The following is a 22,079-nucleotide window of genomic DNA, read 5'->3' on the forward strand; positions in this document are numbered from 1 at the left end:
GTTTTCTCACTTGAACTTTTGAAGCAGTTTTTGAGTTTGGCAAGCAGTATGGGGCCTTAGATTGCCATGCAGGAGGATGAGACCTAACACTCAGCATGCCAGGGCGTTTCCATCAGATGGTTTCACGTAACTTGGGCAAAATGACACAATAGCGATCGGCAGTAACAGTGTAGCCATGCACCAATTACTATATCAGAATAATGCTGCTTGAATCCAAGAATATGGCTACCATAACTTTACCGTTACCTTAAACTTTTGGATCTTCAACGATCCAGAATTTTAAAGTTCTGGATTTTCGGGTCTAGATATTTGAGGTACCACTCTCGATCACTAACGAAAAAGAAGTTTAAAGGTGTAACCTTAAGCTTCTCTGGGGAACGTGCAGAATCGCCCACTGCTTGGCGCATTTTTAAGAATTGCACATACTCGGTATCCATGTACACATCGACCTATTTTCACTTAAAACAAAATCCCAGAATTGCACAAAAATGGCATTGCGCACTCCCTTGACTTTATCCGTGTACACATTGACCTATTTTCACTTAAAATGTCAAAGAAAATTGACAGAAATCCAATTCTTCTTACTCTTGTAAAAAGCGCCAAAGAAACGCCAATCAAATAAGTGGGCGATTCTGCACTTTAGCCGCTTCTCTTTCGTTGATGCTCCAGTGTATTTCCACTCCATGGTGCTCTTTTGGTTGTGAGGATGAGATCAGGAAGTCACGTTTCGTCTCCCAAAACAATGTGATTAATGAAGTGCTGGAGGTCTGAGTGATACTGCTGAAGAAACGTGGCACTGCACATCATTCGTGCGTTTTTCTCTTCCTCGGATGATGCACGTGAACGCGATTGCTCGCACAGTTACCCGTCGATCATTTTGAATTATTTCTTCAGCTCGTGCCGAGTTGATTTCTGTCGCTGAAGAGCTTGAATCGCCACTTGCTGCGGTATTTCGGTTTTCCAAACAACCTCTCTGCACTACTGAAAACAGCAACACCATTTCACTAAATGTTACCTGCTCATTACTTCTTCACCATAAACTTCCACGATTTGACTATGGATTTTAGATACGGTCACATACTTTGCCCATTAGAAATAAATCACGGTTCTTACTTTCCTGCAGTCCGCTTTCCTAAATGTTTTGCCGTTTCAATCACACTAATACCGCCCAGACGGTATAGTGGTTAGGAGAGCCTGACTGTGATACCAAAGGGACCGGATTCGAATGCTCGAGAAGGCATGGATGTAAAATTGTCTGTTCTTTCATAGGATATAACGGTGGCCGCCTATTAGGTGCCTCTACAATAAAATGGCCACCACTTCTGGCTTTGGTAGTGGCCAATGCCGATATAGGCAAGTGCCTGCCATTGCAAAAAAAAATCACTCTAACGCGTCTGCGAACTTACGCTACCTATACGGACTGGTCCGTGACACTTATTCGAAAATCATTTCACCGACGAAACATTAAACGACAACAGTTAGCCGACACGTATATTAATCCCGACATGGATATTTAGCATACAGGTCACTTAGCCGACAGTCATTTAACAGACACGGACATTTAGCCGACAAGACATTTCAGCCAGCAGCAGGTTTAATTGATAACACGTATATATAGACATCCTTATTTATTTGAGAAAATGGCTGTTTCCAGGGTACCCAACTAGAAAGTTTATAAATAACCATACTTTTCACTTTACTATTTAAGAAACTCTGGATTTTAAAATTAAGCATAAAAGGAACTTTATTTTGGTGTAGATTTTGAAATCAATTTCGAGAGAAATTAGACATATTGGTTCTATATTTTGGTTTGGTTTGATTTATTTGATTATAACAAAACACTTGAAGGCTATATGCCTAAGGAAAGGGATGTCTTCGTGAAGGACTTTCTAAGGAGAACTGGCTCTTATGAACGTTAAGCATGAGAAAGCCACGGAAGCGACCATGCAGCCAGCACGTCCAACAGGACACGAACTAAGGCCCAAACTACCAGTGTTCAACGACTTTAATGCTTGGCAGATGGTGGACAGGGTCTCTGTATTTCGGAATTGAGATAGAAAATCTGAGCAATCGGAAGAGAGAAAAAATTTTGTGTTTGAATAAATGACTGGAGCAAAACGGTAACAAATGTAACGCGATTTGTGCCGGAAGATAATAATGAAAAGTGAAAAAGCTAAGATATTATACATTTCTGAAAGCGTTGAAAAATTAATGGCATTTACTAAAGTAAAAAAAAAAAAGTGTTAGTGTGAAAGGGTTCAAAGAAATCTAATTTACATTATATTTGTTCTCGCTTTGCCTCGCTCATTCTTTCTATAATAAAATCATTTCACTATTCCGATTGCTGAAATTTTCTTTCCCATTTCTGAAATTTAGAGACCTGTATCTAATTACTCTCGGAAAATATTTCAAAATCTACACCAGAATAAAGTTGCTTTTGTGTCCACTTTTAAAATTCGTAGTTTCTTTAACATTTTATTAGGTAAAAAATATGGTACTTGTTCATAAATCTTCTCGTTGGGGTACCCTGGAAACAGCCTTTTTCCCCAGATAAATGTAAAAAAATTTTACTAAAACATAGTCACATGTTTTTTTTTATATGTACGCGTTAACAGCTAAATGTACTTCCGCTAAACGTCTTGTCGGTTAAATGTCCTGTCGGCTAAATATCCTGTTGGCTAAACGTCTTTGTCGGCTAAATGTCCGTGTGTCCTGTAAGCTAGATGTCTCTGTCAGCTAAATGTCCGTGTCGGCTAAATATCTTGTCGGTTAACTTTCCCTGTCTACTAAATGTACGTGTTGGTTAAATGTCCTGTTGGCTAAGTGTCCGCGACCGTACGCTTTAAGACAAATAGCGCAATCTGTTTCCACTCTAAGAAAAAATATTGCCTCCACAATAATTACTTTTCAATGCTAACAATCTTTTTCTTAACCCATCTACGTATAAATTAATAAATTATGTATGGAAATGAATTTTCAGAGATGTAATACTTAAATAAACGACGAGGATTTGAGTAGATTCAACATTAAAAAATACACAAGAGTGTAAAACGAAGGCACGATCAATCTGAAAGTAAGTTCTCTTACAGGAGTATAAACATAAATTTATATTCTTTATCCTACATCCTACAGCGAGATTAGCTGTCGGTCGATCGCCTGCTTATTCAGAATAATGATAAACTATTATTTTTTGTTTCCTTACACTCTAGTAGATCGCTATGTTTCTGTATGAAGAAGGAGAAAATACTTTCTCCTCTTCTGAAAAAGATGGCTAACCTTGTTTACATTTTAAGATAAGAAAAAACAATCTGGAAGTCTACACTTCAACGTGGCAGATATTGTTTTGATGTACTACCAGTCCGGTTCTTTAAGACAAGTTACGCACAGACAGACAAACACACACATACATATATATACAGGGTGTCTCAGTATCACATTTCAAAACTTCTAGGAAAGATAGAGTGCACCTCAATGACACAGAATCATATAAGGAATGCAGAGTCTGAAATGCTTTTCTGACGCAGTAAATAACGTTGCGCGAAAGTTCCGAGAGTTCTTGAAAAGTATCATCATTTCGCTGAAGGACGCAGAGTTAGTAGGATGAACAATTATACGAACGCAGAGTTAGCCGATACGCATTTGGCATGGGGCTGCAGACTGTAGTGGACCAGCCGCACAGGTTTGTAAGCGGAGCGATATCCTATGAGGAGTGCACCTAGCCATAATTACTTTGCAAGGCTGCACCAGAGGTTAACTGAAACAAATTCTTTTCAAAGAACTGCCTTGAATCGGGAACTATCAGCACGGATTCCGAACATCGAAGAGAATGTGCTACATGAGGTACAGGGAACTACGAGCTAGAGTACGCAAAGTACAGCGCACGCAGTCAAAGTTTCCCATTTCAGCATCTGGAAGATTCTTAGAGAAAACGAAATGCATCCATTTCATGTGCAGCGTATCCAGGCACTTCAACCGGGCGATTATTGACCTCGTCTTCCTTTTGCACAATAGTATATTGAGAGGTGTGCTGCAAATAACCGTTTCTTTGTTAATCTGTTGTTCACTGATGAGGCATTCTTCACAAGGGAAGAAATATTCAACGCACATAACGCCCATCTCTAGACGGTAGAGAGCCGTCATGCAACACGACGTCGTGCAATGCAGAGTTGGTTTTCGATTAATGTTTGGTCCCGCACTGTGGAGCATCACCTTATCAGACTTTAATTGTTGCCTTTTCGTCTAACCGGTTGTAACTACTTGATCTTTCTGCAGCAAGTCATGCCACAACTCTTAGGTGATGAACAGAGTTCTGCATCGATGCGACTGAGAATGTGGTTCCAACACGACGGGAGCCCCAGCCCATTTTAACTATAATGTTCGCACTCACCTAGACGTCACATTTGGCCAACAGTGGATTGGACATGGTGGTTCGGTGCGTTGGCCTGCTCGATCAGGATGTATCATGTCTTGATTTCTTTTGATGGGGTCATATGATGATACTGGTTTATGACAACCCAAGTGGAGAACGCGGAAGAGCTGGTTGCACAAATCGCAGTAGCAATTGGGGAAATTCGCGATATGCTTGGAATATTCCAGAATATTCGGAATTCCATGTACCGTAGACATGAGGCGTGCCTGAAGTCGGTGGACGAAACTTCGAGCTCTGTCTTTGACTCATGGTACTTTTGTTCATGTAAATTTATTTTTAAAACGAATATTAACTTATCTTGTGTCTTTTAATTTATAATGATTCTGTGCACACCAGCACGTCAGGAAAGCATTTCCGACCCTGCATTTTTATATGATTCCGAATCATAGCAGTGCACCCTACCCCAGCTAAAAGTTCTGAAACGTGGTACTGAGACACCCTGTATATATATTTGTATTTGTGTTAAAGTGTGTGCATGTGCATACGTGCGTGTGTGTTACATACTTATGAGTACTGTCTACAAGGTATCGTTTAATCCAGCATCAAAATTTTTATAAAAACCTAGCAATGTTTTCAGTACAAATCCAGTTAAGTCGATGCACTTTTGCAAGTCAGCTCTCTTTCTAACTGTACTACAACAGCATATATCAAGTCGAAGTTGCAATGTCACTTGTTCGTTGACTTGTAAGATCAATTTGATGGAAAGAATGATGCATTATTTCTATGAGGTGATGGAAACCAGTAATTTTCAGAGCTGGTCTGCGCCACTTGGAAAAGACAAAAGTCGCGGCATTTAAGCGACCGTGTAAAAAAGATGAAGAAAGAGTTCTTTCTGGGTTTCGTAATAATTCAATATTCCATCAACGATTAATTTAGGGCCCTGAAAACTGCTAAATGATCTCGATGATACTGGGTTTATGGGACACCTTGCATATTTTTTTTTCTTTATAATGTTCCAGGAAATAATGTTTCTGTTTTTACTAAATATACATCTTATCTGAGAACAGCTAATATTCCTATTTTATTAAGTGCATATCTCGTATTTCAGATTACCCTTTAGATCCAGGAGAAAGATACAGGAACTGCTGGTTAGAAAACCCAACTAGTGAAAATCCTTGCTACTTTGATCCTCGATGGATAGAGGAAGTGTGTTCAAAGAATGACAGCTATGGTTACGAGGAAGTTAATGGCGATTTTAACCCCTGTTTTGTCTTGAAATTTGACAAAGTGAGTGATAATTAAATGCAAGAATGGGAGGAGGTAACAAAAGATTTAAAAAGCTCAGTAATATAAAATCTTTCTTTGTCAAATTGAGCGTTAATTTTCCTCGATAAAATCTTAGCAAAAGAACTTTGTTTTATATGGTGAAAATGTATTCTGTGTCGTGTTTTCTGATAGGAGCTTTCAAAATGCAGTCTAAATGTACTTTCTAAAACAAATCAGTTAATGTTCATTAATTCCAAATCGAAATGTTAGAAATCTAACTTTCTAAGCCTTTTTCTTTCCACACACTTGAGAAAGATATTTCTCTGTATATATTTCTTTGAATTCTTTTAGCTTTTGTGCACTTTTGTCCACTTTAAACAATTTTTCATTATTTTCCTTTATAATACATTTTTTAATAAAATTCCTTGAAAATGTATTAAATAAGAACTTATTTCTTGTATAAAATTTCCTTCTGATTCTGAATCCAACAAGCTTTATATTGCGAAAATAGCTAGATGGGAAGTTAGATATGGAAGCTAGAACAGAAGTTATATATGGGCAAAAATGCTTCTTAGCATACTTGGTGACAAAATGTTTTCGCCAGGTCTGGTTTATCTGATTATGGAAAAGCACTCAAAAACTGTCTAGGTAAAGGTAGGACTTTCTAAAGGAAACTGACTCGTATACACGCTACACATGGGGAAAACCACGAAAAGCCCACGCAGCCGGCTCGTTCGCCAGACCCGGACCGAACTACCAGTGCTCAGTAACTTTACTGCTCAGCCGCTGGCGGGCCTGATTTCAGAGAAAATGCGATACTAAGGGAGTTAGACGACTTGCGTTATACATGAACGGTAGCAACAGAATAAATATTGATACATTAAATACTTTTGCATGTAAATATCCGTGATTAAAGCTATATTTCCTTTTCTACGTGCTTCGTGCTTATTGTATTTCTGCGTTCATATTCCACATTCCATTACACACTGTATTGTGAAAATTGTTATTTTTACCATAAATCAGCCCTTAAAACTGAAACCGTTAGTTCTATTATATTCTTAAATTAAATAACATAGCTTTCTGTCTTGTTGTTATTTGAAGTAATTATGTATTGTTAACAAAACCATCTCGGTTAATTATGAGACAAATTTAAGACTTTTTTAGAGCAGAGAAAATTTGCCCTGACTCTGCTGACGAATGCTTTAACTGTTTATTTAGAAATTGACTTTTACAGTCGAAGGTTAATTCTTTAGAAATAAGTAAAGTTCCTAAAACTCCTTTTAATTTTTTTTTATTACTATTTATTGGAAGACTTGTTTTTAACAATCCTTCAAAAACTTTTCTATACCTCTATAACGGGGTACTTAGAAGGAAGGTAATATTCTATTTAGTCGAAAATCAATTTTATAGTTTTTCAAATAGTTAATATTTTTCGCACAAGATTGATAGCTAACTCTGGGTAAAACAAAATATCTTTACTCTGATCATGTTGTTTGATGAATAGAATCAAATATTTTTTTAATACATTGATTTAAATACATGGAATTACTCAGCTTCTTGAAAAACGACGTTTTCAGAAACATTCCATCATCTTTCATTTGTGGCGTACCATACCATCATAATGATTATTATTTAATTTTTTTGCTTATTTTTCTTTAGGGTTATTCTGAAGTGTATAATGTCAGAGTTAAGGATTGCAGAATTCTGAATTATAATACCTAATACCTCCACGGACATTATTACCAAATATAAAATATGGTGATCCATCACCTATGATGACTTTATGACATTTCCAGGTGGAATTCATTTCTTAAAGATATTAAGGCAAATATTTTCGCTCGAATTCTTTTAGCTTTTGTGCACTTTGATTTTATCTTTTGGTATAAGATTTTAAGCTCACATCTTCCTTATTTCTATGAATAATTCATTTCGATAACTTTAGTTTCCTTGCTACTTAACGAAAGGAAGTTTCCGACTTTTGGACGAATTTCATATAGCCATTTTCATGACCTTTTTGATATCTGACCATTTTTATGATGTTTAAACAGAACAATTTTGCTCTTTTTGGTATTCCAATCGTAAAAAAATACGATTTTTTCCTAAATAGTTTTCGTTAAATCAGTTGCCATTTTATAAACATTTCCAGCATTAAATGAAATTATTGTTATTTTTGAAGAAAATGACATGCTGTTTGCGTTTTTCTCTCTCTTAGCTCATTCTTAACCATGAATTGTCTCATTCTTATCCGAGATGCTCTTTACATGAAGTAATTTAAATTGCATAAAATGTAATTTAAATCACATAAAATGTATTTTATACTTTTCTTAAAAGTAAAGTAATAATATTTTTTATTATAGCTGAAGTTATGGGAACCATTGCTTGTAGAACGGTATTACCTTCATCCATCAGTCACGGAAGACTATGATCCGAGTTTTTTGCCAGTGGCGTGCTCCGCGAGGGTAAATACAATTTTTTAAAAACATAACTGCTATAACAAGCGTTTTTCTGCAGATACTTTGAAGAAGACAGATCTTATCAGTAATATCAATTAATGGCTCTTGTGAGCTGCAGTTTAATAAACAGCATACAGAATTTGAAATGCAGAGTATTAAGCATTTAGAATAATCAAATATTCTCTTTCATTTTAGCTATTAAATGGTTTTTCTTTCGATAACGTATCACATAAGTCCTGCATGATATGAAATTTAATAATTATATTTCAAAATGACTGCCCTTGTTTTCAACATATAAATCCCACGGTATGTTGAAAATAACTATATTGTTACGTTATATTCTCTACCTATTCTTCTGACACCAGTTGTTACGTTATTTTCTTCCTTCACGTTCGTACGGGGTTCGTAGATTTAGAGTGAATAACGACGACGCTTTATGAAGTATCGAAACACACTTTATTTGCCAGTATTGTCAGGACAGCTCCAAAACACATTTTACAGTCGTTAGTGAACTACTATAAACACGCTGACACGATCAGCGACACAGCCTTCGGGTTATCAGGCTATCACGGTGGAGACAGCTTCCTGCAAAGCAGCCGACTCTGCTTTCCGGAGTACAGCTCCAGACTCTGCTCGGTCGTTCTCGGAACACGAGACACACGAGCACAGCTCCTGACTCTTCGGTTTAGTCTTTCCCAGAGCTCAACACACTCTCTCGACGATGCACTAACCGACTCCTTCGGTGGACTCGACGACCCACTCGGCAGTCGTTGCCCGGTTGTCAACTCGATCGACTCCAAACGGCTCGCTAGACGAGGCACACTCTCTGAGAGACACTTCCTCTTGATGAAGCACACCCGCTGACTGCAGACCAGCACGGTTTATATAGCTTTCGGCTTGTGTTCGGGAACATTCTGGACTAAACCGGTAAGAATTCGTTCCACAAGGTTCTCCATCAAAATGGGCGATTTCTCGCCAAATGTGGCAACCCTGCCTTCCTTTGCCGTTTTATGGCAACCCTAAAACTGTTTTGCGGGGAAGCCATCTCACCGCGCCTGTACATTTCGTAACAATATTAAAACACGTTCTGTAATGATGGGCTAAATCTGATAAAAAAAAACATAACGGATCTTTCGCGGGGACGACTCAGTGATCTCTCGGTATCTTGTCAAGTATTCTGCAAACTTGCTATTCATTTCTTCTGAAATAGTAGAACATCTTATTGATGATATAACAACATGAGCCAGTATTGGCAAAGATTATGATCTTGTTTAATACTTGCGGATTGTATTGAAATTGATATTCATTTTAAGAGAGCCTTATCGTAGTTAACCAGTCTCTAAGCAACAGGTAAAAGATATGGAATATGCAGCAGCAATATGAAAAGCCTACGACTTTGGGTAAGATACGAAACCAGAAAATTTTGTTTTACAGATAAGCTGCTGTTGCTCTTTGAGCTGTCAGAGGCAGAAACCAGCTCTTATTTTTGTATTTTGTATTGCGATATCCTTCGCACAAATATGCCTGCTCTTAATACATTACAGAAATAATTTCTTTGTAAAGGGATGGATTCAATTTTTAAATGTTAGACAATCTTGACTGCTTAACTAACCCACTCAACCATTCATTATTTTTCCTTCCCAAAGGCAGCTTGAGTTTACCTATTCAAGATTAACTGCCAGACGTACTACTTGGCTTTAAACGAAACTCGAATCAAATTACACACGTAAACAAAATTCATTAGAATCACAAATGTAGCGGACTGTATCACTTTTAAATGTTACTTCTGTTAACAGAAATTACACACACAAATGGGAACCTATACATATTTTACTCAATGGACACTCCTGACTCCTGATGGACTCGTTCACTTTTTTTACCAATGTATTAATTTTGGTTTTCCGGTTTAAATAACTGAACAAAGAAAATGAGGAGTCATACCTTACCACATCTTTTTACATTCCACTCTTAACCGAAAAATGAAGCAGAGCCCGATTCGTTCTAATTCACCTAGCAACAAATGTAGCTATCCCAAGAATAATCGTAAATGAACCAACAGTACAATTCTGAGGGAAATTAAATATGGTTAAAACAGTACAAAAACTCAAAATGTGCATTTTACTCAACAGCGATTTTCATAATAAAACAGGAAGAAGACCAATTTTTATATGAAAATAGAAAAATAAACTGATAATTTTGTGTATTTCATTTTTAATCATTCATATGTAATCTCTCGATGCCTCAATGAACTTTTTAGGTCTGCTGAATCGTTGAGTCATCCATATTCAGTTAAAGGATTCTGGAAAGCTTGTTATAGGAAATAAAAATAGTAAAAGTTAGACTTCAGATTAAAGCGGAAAAATGAAGAGAATTATTAATATCAGCCGCATAGTGGTTCCTAGGCAAGTTTTGTCTATACATTCGATTTCCTCCAACGTAATCAACATCGGTACATTAGTTCAAATAAAAAGTTTAATGTTAGAAAACAATGATTGAAGCACCGTAAAAGCCCAACACCTTTGAGAAACAAATTTGTCTCTCAATTCAGCTATATTTTTTGTAATATATAATTCTTCTTGTTTCCTTCTAGAAATTAATGAATACCATTCGATATATAAAAAATATTTGTTGAACAAATCTGATTACAATAAGATAATAAAGTAAACCAGTTAATTTATATTTTAATAATTTTACATATCACTTTGTTCATATTTTAATGTTTTTTATGCTGGTACTCAGTGGCGTAAATAAGGGTATGCAAGGAATGCCGTGGCATAGGGGCCCGTAGGCTTAAGGGGCTGAATGTTCTGCTGAACGTCATTTATATGTCGCAGATAGGGGGTTCTTGTAAGCAGATATAACAGCCGAATTCTGTGTTAAAAAAAATGGCTATATGCTTTAACTTTGATTCCCCTTTCAAGTCATTAGCTATAACCGAGGACAGACTGTTGTTCGGGGTTATTGTGATAACAAGTTCTGAATTTGTTGAGGCGAGTACGTAACAATGGCTGCAAAAATTAAGATACAGGAAGTCAGGCCCCTGAAGTTCACTAGAATTCGCAGTAATTCAAGTTTCAGGAAATGAATTCACTATAAATGGCGTATCTCTTATCAAATTGTTGCCGTCAAATTTTATCGCCCTGTATTATTTTTTTTAAAATTAAATAATGCAGATTCTGATTGTATGAAGGTATGTTTCGCGCATTTTTAAAAAACGAAGGTACCTAGAACCATTAAGTTTTGAATAACATAGTCCTTCACCCAAACATGTGCACCTGGAAGCCCGAATTTTGAATTTCCAATTTGTTTTATTATTTATTTCATATTTTGTAAAGCTGTAATGAATCTCAAAGGGAGCAGTAGCAATACTGTTCGAAACAAAAACACTTTTATCTCAGCGCATGAGAGTGCTGCCAATCGTAAAATGTGTAACATATTTATTTATCTTTTAATTAATAAAGTCGTCTCTATGAAAGCAATGTGTTACCGCTGATAGAAGAAAAATTATTTTATCTTTCTCACGTTAGCGTGTTGCTATTCAGTAAAGACTAAGATTCTTTCATACTTAATCTAGAAGGTTACTGAAAAATAAACTAAGCGTTTTAAAAGCAACAAGCACAGTTCTTGAGAACATTTTTTTTACTACCTCCTGATGTGACTAATTTAAGTAAACATGTTTAAAATCATGACATGTTTAATTAGAAGTATTCAATATTTTTATGAAATTATATTAGCGGACTCATTAAATTCGCTATGCACTTTTTCTTTTTTATGATAACTATATTATGTGGCTTGCCGTACGAGCAGCTAGTTTAAAAAAAAATAATGTAGCGACTATAGATAGGCTGTTTTTAAATATATTGTGATTTTGCTGTTGAACTGAGTTTTATACGGCTTAAGTTAAATGAGCGTAATACTTAGTAAATAAACTTAACACATAAAAACTTAATTACGCAGAAAACATTGTTAGCTATCTTACTAAGAAAACTGGATACTGAACGGAAAAAACTAAAAAGAATATAAAAGTGTATGCTAACACTTAATACTCCATCCAGAGTTCTAAACATATGCTGCTATTCAGCTTTTAAAAATTTTGTGATATTGGTGTTGAACTGTATGTGGCGTAACTGCAAAGAAAACGATGCGTAGTAATAGAGCTAAAAAGACCCCCCTCCCAAAAAAAAAAAAGTGCGTTCGAGATAAAAAAAAATGCTTTATTTCCTAAAATGTTGCCATTGCTCGCTTTGAAATCGTTGAGTTTCGTAATCAAAAACTCATAAATGCTTTACAAAATATGAAATAGATAATAAAACACTTCCCAAATTCCAAATTTGAGTTTCCAGATGCCCATATTCGGTGGAGGATTACGTTATTCAAAATTCGATGGCTCTAGGTACTGCCGTTTTATCACAATGGCAGAAACATAACATACATTTATGCAGATTCTTTATTATTTAATTTCTTTAAATATAAGACAAGGCTCTAATATTTGGTGGTAACAATTTGAAAAGTGATTCGTCGTTTATAGTGCTTCAACGCAAAATGACAAAACGAAATTAATAGTCCTTCTGAATAAATTGCACCTTTGGGCTTTAAAAAAAAATCTGAAAGGCTTCAGATTTTAAATTACGTCCAACGGGGCGTTTTTTTAACTTTTTTTTAGGGGCCCCCAAGAAAACGTTTTGTATAGGGGCACAAGAGTTCTAGTTACGCCACTGCTGGTACTATAGAGTATCGCAAAAAACAGCTGCTGCCTCCTACCGTCACCATCGAGATAGATAAGGCCTGCGTGCTGAGTTACTACGTCACTGCTAGTGGACCGGTCTTCGCGCAGTTTAGCTTCTTTGCTAAACACCCGTTTTTCTAAACCTATTCTATGAAATTGGTATCTCATACTATAAAATCAGTCTAAAACAAAATTACAAGCGGCAATATAATGCTTTACAAAGCTTATACGAATATGAAATATTTTCATTTTTGTTGGTATTTATTTTCAAAACAAAATTATTTGAGAATGGTGTGGTGCTTTTAAAAGCAAATCATTTCTTTGAAGAAAAATTGGTTTTAAAATTCAAGTAGCTAAAATTTTTACCTTGATTTTTCTGCACTGTCTTTGTGTCTCTCGTTCATTCTCATCACCGCATCAATTTTTTTTTTTTTTTTTTGTTTCACCCACTACTTTAACAAAATGTTTGCCAGTGGGAACACATGTTATCTCTCATTCTATAATTATTGCATATTTTTTATATCTATCATATTAATGTAGCAGGATTATAAAACATCAAACGAATGCAAGAGACTACTTAATATTTAGACTAACATTTAAATGTCTTATATCAGTCAGAAAATTTTTCTGAATGTAATAAATTACTAAATAGTCTAGTCTTAAAATTATTTCTTACTTACATATTGTATGTTAATCTGTATTATAGTTAATGTTTTCCTCTTAATGCTACATAATTATTCGACAGAATCTGTAGTTAAATTGAGATAATGTTTATTACATAGCTCTGAAGACTATCAATATTAAAATTTCAAATAAGACAGGAAAAAAGTTTTTTAAATAAAGTTATACACAATTTTCTTGAAAATATTTTAAAAATATACGAAATACTTAAAAAGCTTTTAGAAACTGAAATTTCTTGCAAATATTTGCATCATACCTATTTAACTATAAGCGTTACTTCTGTTCTGAAAATATTTTTTCTATTAATATCCACATGAAAAGAAAATATAAATCCTAACATCATGTTCAAAACTTTTCTGTATAATGTAAGCAATTTTTTTAACTTAACTTACATAGCTTTTGGTGGTGCCACGTACTCAAATTAAAGATTGTAATTTAAAAGATAATTAAAAAAAAATTTTTTTTAAATTGCATTGAATTGAAATACAATGAAAACAAATATGTCTACATATGAATTCAATTACTAATGCTTCTTCAATAACTGTACATTTTTAAAATTTCATTTTGCAGTTTCGCAATTTAATTACCTTAATATGAATCTTACATACATTACTTTAGAAACTTTTCTATCATTCTCAGAAAGATTTATATTGCATAACAAATTTTAAACAAACTGATTGCATGATAATAACATATATAAAAGTGAACAGAAGCTATATTAGCTAAACATATGCATTTAAGTTTCATCATGATAAAATGATATTTAACGATTTGCAAAAAACATTGATATTTAAATTTAAGAACACAGTACTCAGTCAAGAATCAAAATTACTCTCCATTTGATATTCTACATATTATGTAATGAAATAAGTGTTATGCTTTTAACCCCTTAGGACAGTTATTTCATATAAAATAAGTTTCCAATTAAAATAAATAATCATAAATTTTGCTGACAATTTTTATAGTACTAGTGTTAGTAATTATTACAAGAGATGATGCTTCAGATGTCAAAAGTAAACATAAATTCAATTCTTAAAACATAATGAATAAAAAATTACAACTTATAAAAGCCAACAAAAAGTTTGCTGAGGGTCCCTTAACCGTGACGTCATAAGCCAGTTTCGTTTCAGAGCGCAGGCCTTATCTATCTCGATGGTGACGCTCCTACGCGGCAATAAAAGTTATGTACAATGCGGGAAATGGGGGAAGAAAAGGGGGTACAGTTCTATATCTCCCGTTCTACTGGGCCGATTGACAAAATTTAAATTGCGTTCTTCATGTCTCGAAAGCGCGACCTAGGATATATATACTGCACTTACATTTATATACAGCACTATTGTAACATAGGTATTTTGACACAAAATCGGACTTTTTCTGAAATAACATACCAAATTTTTTTTTTTACATATTTCGATTCTACGACTCAAATTATGTCAGACTGCAAATTTTTGAAAAAAATCTTACGAGTAGTTTTTAAACAATTAGCTCTCAAAATTTTAGCTGTTCAATGTTAATTGAATTTGGCATATATTTATTAATATCTCTTTTTTTTTCTATTAAACGGATTCTTCCTTTCACATTTCGAAATTTAGGTTCATTCCAAATAAAATTCACCCATTTTTTGTGTTTTATTTTTAAATAATTTTTCAAAAAAAATTTAAATTATAACCTATAAAATTTTTATCATCAACTTAAAGTAGGTCGATTTCTAAGCATACCTGCAAAAAATTAGAGTTTTTTATTCAAAATTTTCTAAAATATACACGAATCTACATATTTTCGCGTTTTGAAACTTGGCATCTTTTTTTTTTAGCGATAATAATGCCAAATGTGTTTTATGGATTTTGTTACAGTGAATTGCCACAGCTATTTTTAACCTTAAATTTAAAATTTCACGGAGAATTAATTATGTGAAATTTTTCCCCTCAATGATGCGTAATAAATATTTATTAATACTATATGAAACGCTATTTTTTTAAATTACAGATGATATTATTCAAATTTTTATTTATTTTTTTTTAATTTCTTTTTTCCTTTTTTTTTAAATGTTTGTAAGAGTAAATTTTTACCTTCGCAGTGTAATCGTCTGCTAATTTGCTTTAACTTCATTTAAATTGAACTGTCTAAAAGTGAAAAAGTTCGTTTGATGCTTATTTTCACAATGTTTTTAAGCATACAGGACGTTGACAGTCTGTGTCATGTCCCAGCTTTAAATATATATATATATATATATATAAATTTTTTCAATAATCCTTTTAGAAATAATGTTTTAAATAGTAATTTTGTCTCGTGTTGTAGATTATATAAAAAAACATGTTCTTTAATATAGAAATTGTTAGGCTTTAAAACTCTAAATAGTACGATTTAGATTGTTTGCACCCGCTATAAAAATCGGGCCACTCCGTGGTACAGGATAAGTGCTGCTGGAGTGGTTTATTTCTTTCTCATTTAACAAAAATCTTTTGATTCAAATAATTATCCTTTGGACTTTGCTTTAAACTTGCATTTGATGCAACTGATATTTTTAAAAAAAATTATAGGAATACAAAATTTATGGAATTCAACAATCGAAAAATCTTAATTTTCTTGTGTCAGCACTGAAAACAAATGTAGAAGTAATGAAGGAAATTGGGGGAAGAGCAAACATTTAAAGAGGAATCTACTTCAAGGAAGTTGGGTGTTCAAAGAGAAAACACTTGGACGTGCATACCAGCAAATAGCAGCAATTGAGTTAGTACTAACAGAACAGACAAAAACTATATCATTGCAGATTAAATTGAAGAGCGACTGGTTTCCGACTATATGGTTGTATAAATTTAAATTACATCATAGAACATCATATGGTATCATAAACGGAACATCCCATGATTTCTCAGTCGAATTATTTGAAGATTCAGGAATTTATCCAGTGACATGACGTTATAAAGTATTACTGCCGCTCCCGCCTTCTTAGCTTGCATTCGTGGTGTAGTGGTTTGCATACTCGGTGCGTATTCGAGAGGTCCGTGGTTCGATTCCCAGCAAGGGCATTGCTCCTTTTTCATTTCCTCTGCTTCAAAAAAAAAAAAAAAAAAAAAAAAAAAAAAACCTAATGTCTCTACAGTGGCGCCCGAACTAAAAGGTGGTGAATGATGATTCTTCACCACCAGGATTTGGCGACTGGGTCCCCTAATCCCCAATCGCCCTTTAAGGGGGGGAGTATATAAGGTATTTCTCCCGCCTTTTTAGTGTGCCTTCGTGGTGTAGTGGTCTGCACGCTCGGCGCGTATTCGAGAGGTCCGTGGTTCGATTTCCGGCGAGGGCATTGCTCATTTTTCAAGTCTTCTACTTCCAAAAATCCTAATGTCTTTAAAACGTATATGGATATCATCTAAAGATGTTTTCCCTCTTGATGAAACTGGTCTTTCCTTTCATCTCATGCTTTCAAAATGCTTAACCACTAAAGACTGATAAAGGCTCTTACCAAATTCTGATGAAATTGGATTATTAAATTACGGCAAAGCAGGGCTATCTGCCTAAAAAGAACGATGCCTTCGTGAAGAACTTTCTAAAGGAAACCAGCTGGCATAAACGTTATAGTGAGAAAAAACACGAAAACGCCCATGCAACCAACCCGTTGGCCGGTATTCGAACCCCGGAGCGAGCTACCAGTGTTCAGCGACTTTGCCGCTCGGGTGTTTGTGGGCCTTTATGAAATGGAAGGCGATAACTTTATTTAAAATGAATGTCAGAAAAACGAAGATGTTTCGAAAAGTTGGATGCTTTTTAATATACTTGAAGAATGCCTGAAGAAAAAGAGCAATCCATTAAGAAGAAAAAAATAAATTTTTGCACAAAATTTAGTATTTTTTTAAATTTAAAACTTTTTAATCTTATGATATTTGATTCTTGCGATTTCAAAAATAAAATATTTAACTAAACTATGAATAACATTTTAAGAAACTAAATGTAAAATGATAAAATTGTAAGCTATATAATAAATTTCTCCCGCCTTCTTAGCGATTCTTCGTGGTACAGTGGTCAGCACACTCAGCGCGTAATTGAGAAGTCTGCGGTTCGGTTTCCGGCGAAGGCGTTGCCAAGTTTTCATCTCTTCTGCTTCCAAAAAATACTTAATGTCTCTACAGCTATTTAAAGCAATATATGCAAGTCATCCTAAGTTAAAATGTCGGTTATACATCTTTCTCATTTATATATTTTTTCTAAACGGAACATTGAAAGGCGTTTTAATTGTGCTTTATTGTATTTTCTCTTTTAATATATTCAGTTTTCAGATGCATCGTAGTCTGGCACACAAAGTGTTCTTCCGAAAAAAACGCAATTCAATTAAATAAAATAAAATCCTGGAAAATTTATATTAATAAATATATTTAAAATGCTCAGTTCGAATGAATAAATAGAAAATTTTGAAACAATTATCTGAAGAGACAATGGAACACAAACAATTAAAATAAAAGTCTAAAAATTTAAAAATTACCTAAAATAATAACTATGACAAAAAATCTGATAACCACATGACTTCCTTCTACGGAATATTAAATTATACGCATTTTTTCTTGCATTTCATTTAAACTTATTGGATTGAATTAAATCTACTTCGCCGACAGCACATAAACCACAATAGAATAAATGCATTCTTTAAAATTCACTCTAGTAGTATGTTTACCATAGCGACATTCTGGCGCTAGATTCACTTAACAGTATTATATTTCGTTCATATTATAATTCATAATGCACAACATTTATATCATTTAAAGAATAGAATTATCTAATCGTTGCCACATGTTCTATTCAAATACTATAATAAAGCTAGAACGATGTATAAAAGAAATTAAGGAAACAAAACAAAAAAGAAACAGTTTTTCACAGACGATTGAGTATTTCTCATTCAATTAATTCAGTTCTCACTTCGCGAGAAGGGAAAAATACATAAAAACTCAAAATATATGTATTAAAAATTACGAAGTAAATCTTAAACACTTATTTCCTCGAAAAAATTCCAGAAAGGATTAAGCATGATTTAATTGGCAATAATAAATGAATGCGTTATCTTTGTTGTTGCGAAGCTAAGTTTCTCTAGATTGGCAACAAATCCACTAGTCTCCTGTTTCAAATGTACACATAAATGGCCGCCATAAAAAAGAGGCACTTTGAGAACTTTAAAATTGTTGATATTTCTAAAAATATTGCGTACAGATTTACTACAGGCATAAAAACCTTAACCGGAAGATAAAAACAACATAATACAATCATTTTTAAACAAAAAAATGTACAATTTACAAACATATAAGAGTAAAGAAACTGAGATCACTGAGCCGGGTAACAAAGTGAATATATATATTTATATACGTTTGGTGCAGCCGATTGCAACCAAAATACGAGGTGCACATCTACATGTTATAGCAGTCCTATATACAAAATTTCAACGTTCTGAGGCTACTCGTTTTTGAGTTATGCGAGATACGAACGCACGTACGCCACAAAAAATTCTCTTCACAATTAATTTTAAAGCAGTTTTATAATTTTTTTGGAGGAAACGAGTCTTTTATTCTGTCCTTACGTACAGATATCACGCAAGAACATCGTTAAATTGCATTCGATAGCGGTCAAAATGGATATTTTCGTTGAAATATGCTGCCTGAAACTTTTCGCGATTACAATACTTCCTTTTTACTTCGTACAAGGAAGTAAATATATATATAAAGAAAACTATTTGAAAAAAATAAACGATGCACCTTTATTTACGCAGTTCGAATGGGTAAATAGAAATTTTTAAAAGTAGTTATTCCAAAGAAACCATGCAATTTAAACAATTAAAATGAAATTCGAAAAAGAAAAAAAAAATACTTAAAATAATAACAATTATAATTAAAAATATAATATAAAGAATATTATTTGAAAAAAGGAACGATTGTGTTTTTTTTTTTTTTTTTCCCCCGCTCACGGGAAAGGAAAATAGGTTGCGATATATTAAGAAGTTCGTTAAGTGAACTCTTCTTGGCGCAAACTGAAAAAAAAAAAAGCACCAACATAAATTTGTGAATTTCTCCGTAAATTTCGCCTCAAATTTTACAAAATTTCATATTTAGGCATAATTTGAGTTGTAGAATCGAAATATGGAAAAAAATGGTATGTTATTTAAAAAAAGTTCGATTTCGTATCAAAATAATTATGTTAGAATAGAGCTATATATAAATCTAATATATATTCTAAGTCGCGCTTTCGAGACATGAAGAACGCAATTTGAATTTTGTCAATAGCCCCACTAGAACGGGAGATATATAGAACTGTCTTTTTTTTCCCCCCACACTGTACAGATCATTGTTTCTGTGCAACTTTAGTCAGTTTCAATTCGGACTCCTAGCGAAACATACATGTTTTTGATCCCGTATGGTCGGGAATTCATCATTTTCGATTTTGGTTTTTAGTTGTGATAGATTTCAACAAAATAACATTGGTTGTTGTTGTAAAGTTGTCTTTAGTATAATAGACGAACCAGCGCACCTCAAAACAACATCTATAAAAAGATAATTAATAGAAATTAGACAATTAAGCTTATAACTCAAATAAATGAAAAAAGTATCAAGAATGCAATTTATTTAAACTATCATAAATAATTAAGTTTTTTTTTTGTTTGTTTGAAATATGATGTTTTAAAAAAGTGAATAATGAAAGTTGCATGTGTTAAGTTTTTCAGTTTTCTCTGACCCCCCTTCCCGAGAAAAGTCTTCTGTTCCTCTTTCCCGGTGAGCCATAATGTTTTTTTGGAAAAAAGGGAAAATATTGGTCAAAGTGATGATTTCAGTTTAAAGGCTCCTCAGTTTGTGATTAATTTCTTAAGTTCATAACTTATAAGGTATTTCTCCCACCTTCTTGGCATGCCTTTCTGGTGTTTCTGGTTTCTGGTGTTGTCTCTACGCTGGGCGCGTATTCCAGAGGTCCGTGGTTCGATTTCTGGTGAAGGCGCTGTACCTTTTTCAATTCTCTTGCTTCCAAAAATATACCTAATGTCTCTACAGTGGCACCCGAACTAAAAGGGTGGTGGATGATGAATCTCCACACCCAGGATTTGGTGATTGGGTCCCCTAAAAACCCCAGTCACTCTTCAAAAGGGTATATAAGGTACTTCTCCTGCCTTCTTGGCATGCCTTCATCGTGTGGTGGTCTGCACGCTGGGCATGTATTCTAGGGGTCCGTGGTTCGATTCCCGGCGAAGCCGTTGCATCTTTTTCAATTCTCCTTCTTCCAAAAATATACCTAATGTCTCTGCAAGCTTGCCTACATATTCCGAGCTCCCATTCGCTTTTTCAGCTGTGCCTTCATTTTTATTTTATCGCTATTCAACTGTTACATCTTGAGTAATCTCATTCATAATTTCTTGATTTAATAAAGCTCTATTCAATGTATTCATCTTTCTATAATCGCTTTTTCAAGTTTCAGCTTATATTTTGAAAATCCTGAACACTAAATATAATTTCAGTTTCTGGTTCTTAACTCAGTAACAAAATCTTCTTTGGTAGAACCTTCTTTCTTTACAATATTAAAGATGAAAGTCTTCCTCCCCCCCAAAAAAAAACCATGATTTTTATATGCTTAAACTTCATACTAAGCCTTAGCAGTGAAATTCGTATCCAAAACAACGAGATGAAGTCGTTGATCCAAAATCGTAAGATTTGTAAAAAACGACTTTTTTTACCTTTTTCAAGTACTGTTCATCTAAAAATGAGAATTTTTTTAGATGGTGCACAAATAATACACACGAGGATAATAAAAAATTCAGTATATTGAAAGTCTTTTTTTTTTAACTATAAATAAGGAATAACGGTTTCCTTATTCAGTCATCTATAATGTAGACCGGTGACTGAAACATTTTACTAAAACTCCTTTCTGTTCATGCTATAATGAATTTTAACAAAATATTGATGAATATTATTTTTTGTATAAATTAATTTGTTCTATCTATATATTTCAGAACGACAATGGGTCATACCTTCCGAATGAGATTTTAATATATCCACCCAAAGGATTTTCACACCTTTATTTTCCAGAAGTGAAATTCAATCCTAATTATTATTTGCCACCATTAGTAGCGGTTAGAATTCGAGGAATATCAAAGGGGACAAATGTTACAGTTGAATGCTCGGTAAGCAATTAATAAAATTTTATCAAATATTTATTACCTGTTATTGAAAAGTTTAAGTAATGAAAACTCTAAATGTACAAAATAATGAAAATTTATTTTACAGCTCATCTGTATAATAAATTTAACCCAGGTTGAACTATGCGTGTTCAACAACTTTATTGTTGGTTAGCTTTACATTGAATCTATCACTGTTCATTTTACGTTGGATAAAGACACAAATCCTGCATGAATTACAACACAGATGATTAATATTATCATCTATGCATTACCAAAATGACATGTTTTTACCATGCTATAATAATGAAGACTTAATTTTCATAAATGTTTATTTGCACATTTTTACATTCCTTGTTGGCTTTACTTCAACTACACAAAATAATAAAAATAGAAGAGCAGGATTCATAACTAAGTTTCATTTCTCTTGGATACATGTGATGTTAA

The 22,079-nt window shown here is 33.8% G+C and overlaps 1 protein-coding gene across 3 annotated transcripts in view; it reads left to right on the forward strand.

Moving 5' to 3' along the window:
- LOC118187403 (sodium/potassium-transporting ATPase subunit beta-1-like) overlaps positions 1-22,079 on the forward strand; it is a 121,245-nt gene that overhangs the window by 92,591 nt on the left and 6,575 nt on the right. For 2 of the 3 annotated variants that reach the window (XM_035357618.2, XM_035357617.2), the window contains exons 5-7: positions 5,478-5,656; positions 7,993-8,094; positions 21,468-21,638. In XM_035357618.2, the coding sequence (XP_035213509.1) occupies positions 5,478-5,656; positions 7,993-8,094; positions 21,468-21,638 (452 nt within the window). The remainder of the gene's footprint in view (positions 1-5,477; positions 5,657-7,992; positions 8,095-21,467; positions 21,639-22,079) is intronic. The other variant, XM_085816665.1, reaches the window with a different exon arrangement.

Source organism: Stegodyphus dumicola, chromosome 5, assembly GCF_044657685.1.
Source record: "Stegodyphus dumicola isolate Sdum_Otavi_A_Nest chromosome 5, ASM4465768v1".
Taxonomy (NCBI): domain Eukaryota; kingdom Metazoa; phylum Arthropoda; class Arachnida; order Araneae; family Eresidae; genus Stegodyphus; species Stegodyphus dumicola.